We start from the raw sequence: 3,299 nt of genomic DNA on the forward strand, positions 1-3,299 counted from the left end.
GCCACTTAATCTTGTGTCATTTGCTCCCAGCCCCACCCCCCCCACACCATCTAGAAGGGAGAAGAGATTAGAATCTGGAGGGCCTTTCCTGCCGGTCCTCCCTCTAAGCCCACGGCACCCCGTTAGCAATAGCCTGAGCCACACCCGGCGGCTGTGCCGGGCACCGGCATTCAGCAATGGACAGGCGGCGGGGATGGCGCCTGCTTACCCAGCTCTCACTCTGAACCAGAGCCCTTCGAGGGGGGTTCCTTTTGTTACCCCCATTTTACTGATGGGAACACTGAGGCTTGGGGATCCGAGGTCATGGGCTCAAGGTTAGACGGCTTGTAATGGACAGCTCTGTCCACTTCCCGGGTGAACGCTTTTAGTCAGGAAGGTTGCCACCTCCCCGTCCAAGCACTGGGCTCAACACGCTCTTCTGTCCCACCAGCATTTTCCCGGCTCTGTCCGCACGCAGCCCCTGCCTCCCCCCAACACACACACCTCCCTCGCTCAATCCGCACGCCCACCCTGACAGGCAACGACGGGTTTCCCGTTTCATAGATGAAGGAGCTAACGCTGCAGCGGAGAAGCCCCTCGCCCAGAGGAGGCGCGCGTCGTGCTAGGATTTGAGTCGGGTCATGTGATGCTTTTCCCTGCACAAGCCGCCTGCGCAGAGCATCTGGGAGGTGACACCGAGGCGCTCAAGGTCGCGGGAGCACGGGAGATGGGGTGACAGGAGTCTGGGCTCTTGGCTGGCTCCGCCAGGCCTGTGGGTAGCCTTGGCATCAGCCATGGCTTCACTGAGCTGAGATTTATTTAGGGCCGGTGGTGAGTCAGGCATCGGAGCAGACGCTGGGTGGAGCCAAGGGACACATAAATGTGGTTCTTGCCCTCACGGAGCTTCCACACGGGTGCCCACTGGAGGCGGGAGTCTCGTGATCGGAAATCGAGGTTAGCACGCACGGGGAAAAAGACAGGGTCTCCGGGAAAGAAGGCAGGGTGTCCGGAGACAGGCAGAGGGGGGCATATGCATCGGATGGTCAAGGGGACCAGGAGGGCGTCTCAGAAGACAGGACCTGTAGGCCTGAGGATCCTAGGAGCGGAGGAGGCCGGGAGAGGGAGGAGGGGCTGTCCAGGCAGAAGGAACAGCATGTGCAAAGGGCTTGGTGTGGAGAAGCGTTTCGGGCATTTGAGGGATGGCAAGAAGGACACGGTCCCTGGGATCTTGTGGGCGAAGAAGTGGCAGGAGATGAGCGGGGTGGGGGGGCAGGGAGGACCTTGTAGGCCGGGGCTCAGGCGTGGGGCTTGATCCTGAGGGCAGAGGGAGCCTCGCTACGTTGGGAGGAGGAGAGACTCGGGACTTCATGGCTGTGGGCACGCCCCGAGGCAGTGAAGTGCCTTTTAATGAAAGGGAAGGAGATTGGAAACAGGGCCGTGCGTCCTCTCCCTGCAGTAGGATTGGGCTTGCAGTTCAGAAAGACGCACGGAGGATACCACCCAGGGCCCTCTGCCTGTCCGGAAGGCCCCTCACACCTGCCCCCAGTTTCCCTTTCTTCTTTCTCACCTCAAATCACAGTCCAAACCACCCCACCCCTCTCTCTCCCTCTCTCTCTCTCTCTCTCTCTCACACACACACACACACACACACACACACACACTTCCTGTCTCTCTCTCTCTTCCCCACCCCCTACACACTGCCTCTGGAGGCACTGCCTGGCCCCCACCATTAGCTCTTGCATTCATTCATTCATGTGTTCATTCATTCGTTTGTTCATTCATTCATTCCTTCATTCATTCATGTGTTCATTCCTTCATTCATTCGTGTGTTCATTCATTCATTTGTTCGTTCATTCATTCATTCATTCATTCATTCAGCAGATGCGCATTCAGGCCTCCGGTGTGTTCCACACGTCATGAAGCTGGGCCCTTGCGACCCAGAGACCAATCCCCTGTGACCTCAGCTTCAGGAACTCAGGCCGTGGGCAGACGGACCACAAAACAGATGCAATCACACAGCCCGCCTGATGCCCTGATCCCTGGCCCACGCACACTCTCACCCGTGGGAGGACCTGACCAGCTTCCCCCGGTGGCTGGGGTCTCTCTCCTCTAAGTGCCAGGAGAGGGGGCCGCTTATGACGCCCACGGCTGTACTTGTTACGTGCGAAGCATCGTTCTACCCGCTTTACGGGAGGTGATTCCTTTCATCTTCCCAAGGGTCCCATTTTATAGATGAGGAAACTGAGGTCCAGAGAAATCATGTGCCTGAGGCCACCCAGCTAGGAGGGGGTGGAGCCAGGATTGAACCCCAGCAGCCGGGCCCTCAACCGCTATCCTACTCGGCTCCCCGGCAGCCTGGAGCTGGGCTAAGAGTCGCTCCCCAACCCCGTGTGAACGACACGCCTGCAGCTTCCCGTCTCCAAACCCCAAGCTGTTCATGACGTGTAAACACACCGGAGGCCTCAATGGGCATCTGCTGAATGAATGAATGAACAAATGAATGAATGAATGAACAAATGAATGAATGAATGAACGAATGAACAAATGAATGAATGAATGAACAAATGAATGAACGAATGAATGAATGAACGAATGAATGAACAAATGCAGTCAGGGTGCACATGGGAGGCAGCTGATCCATGCTTCTCTCTCTCCAACAAAAAATCAATAAAAAGAATGAAATCTAAACAAAACAAAACAAAACAGTCCCTGTTCAGGGAGCCCTGGGCCCGGACGGGGCTTCACACACCCGCCATCTCATGGGAGCCAGTAGGCACCGCCCGTTTCTCAGAAGAGCTGGCAGAGGCAGGAGGGGAAGGCAGGCGGCTGGCCTCCCGCTCCCCACGAGGTAGCGGAGAGACTGCGGGCGGGCGCAGCTGGGGGGCCTCGGGCCAGTGGCTCCCCTGCCTGAGGCTCTGGTCCCCCAGCTGTGGGATGCATCCGCCACCCTCCTGCAGGGTCCTGAGAGAGAGACCAGGCTGGGAACCGCTCCCATGCCCGGCGGGGTGCCAGGGCCCAAGGCCTCCTGACGGCATCACCTCAGTTACCCCCTGTGCTCCTCCGGGCAGAAGGGGCGCCTCGGGGCTCTCCGTGGCCTCCAGGGTGCACGGAACAGTCTAGAGCTGCCGGTCCTGCCCGCCCTCCCTGAGCGGTGGGCTCACCTGCCCTGGCCCTGGCCCGCGCTGCCCGCTCACCTTTGATCTTCTCGCCCTTGCTCAGGGAGATCTCCCCCTCGGCCTGGGCCTGGTAGGACTTCACGGCCATGAAGGAGCGTCCGGGCACGGCCGAGTAGAGCTTCCTGCGTCGCCCGCGGCTGCCCA

At 59.1% G+C, this 3,299-nt stretch overlaps 1 protein-coding gene across 1 annotated transcript in view; it reads right to left on the minus strand.

Annotated features, from left to right (window-relative positions):
- Positions 1-3,299, minus strand: part of SHANK1 (SH3 and multiple ankyrin repeat domains 1) — a gene marked incomplete at its 5' end in the record, with an annotated part of 58,706 nt that overhangs the window by 30,302 nt on the left and 25,105 nt on the right. Inside the window, 1 exon segment of the mRNA XM_014550455.1 lies at positions 3,174-3,299. Within this exon segment, the coding sequence (XP_014405941.1) occupies positions 3,174-3,299 (126 nt within the window).

The sequence above is a fragment of the Myotis brandtii genome, unplaced genomic scaffold (assembly GCF_000412655.1).
Source record: "Myotis brandtii unplaced genomic scaffold, ASM41265v1 scaffold601, whole genome shotgun sequence".
NCBI classification, from domain to species: domain Eukaryota; kingdom Metazoa; phylum Chordata; class Mammalia; order Chiroptera; family Vespertilionidae; genus Myotis; species Myotis brandtii.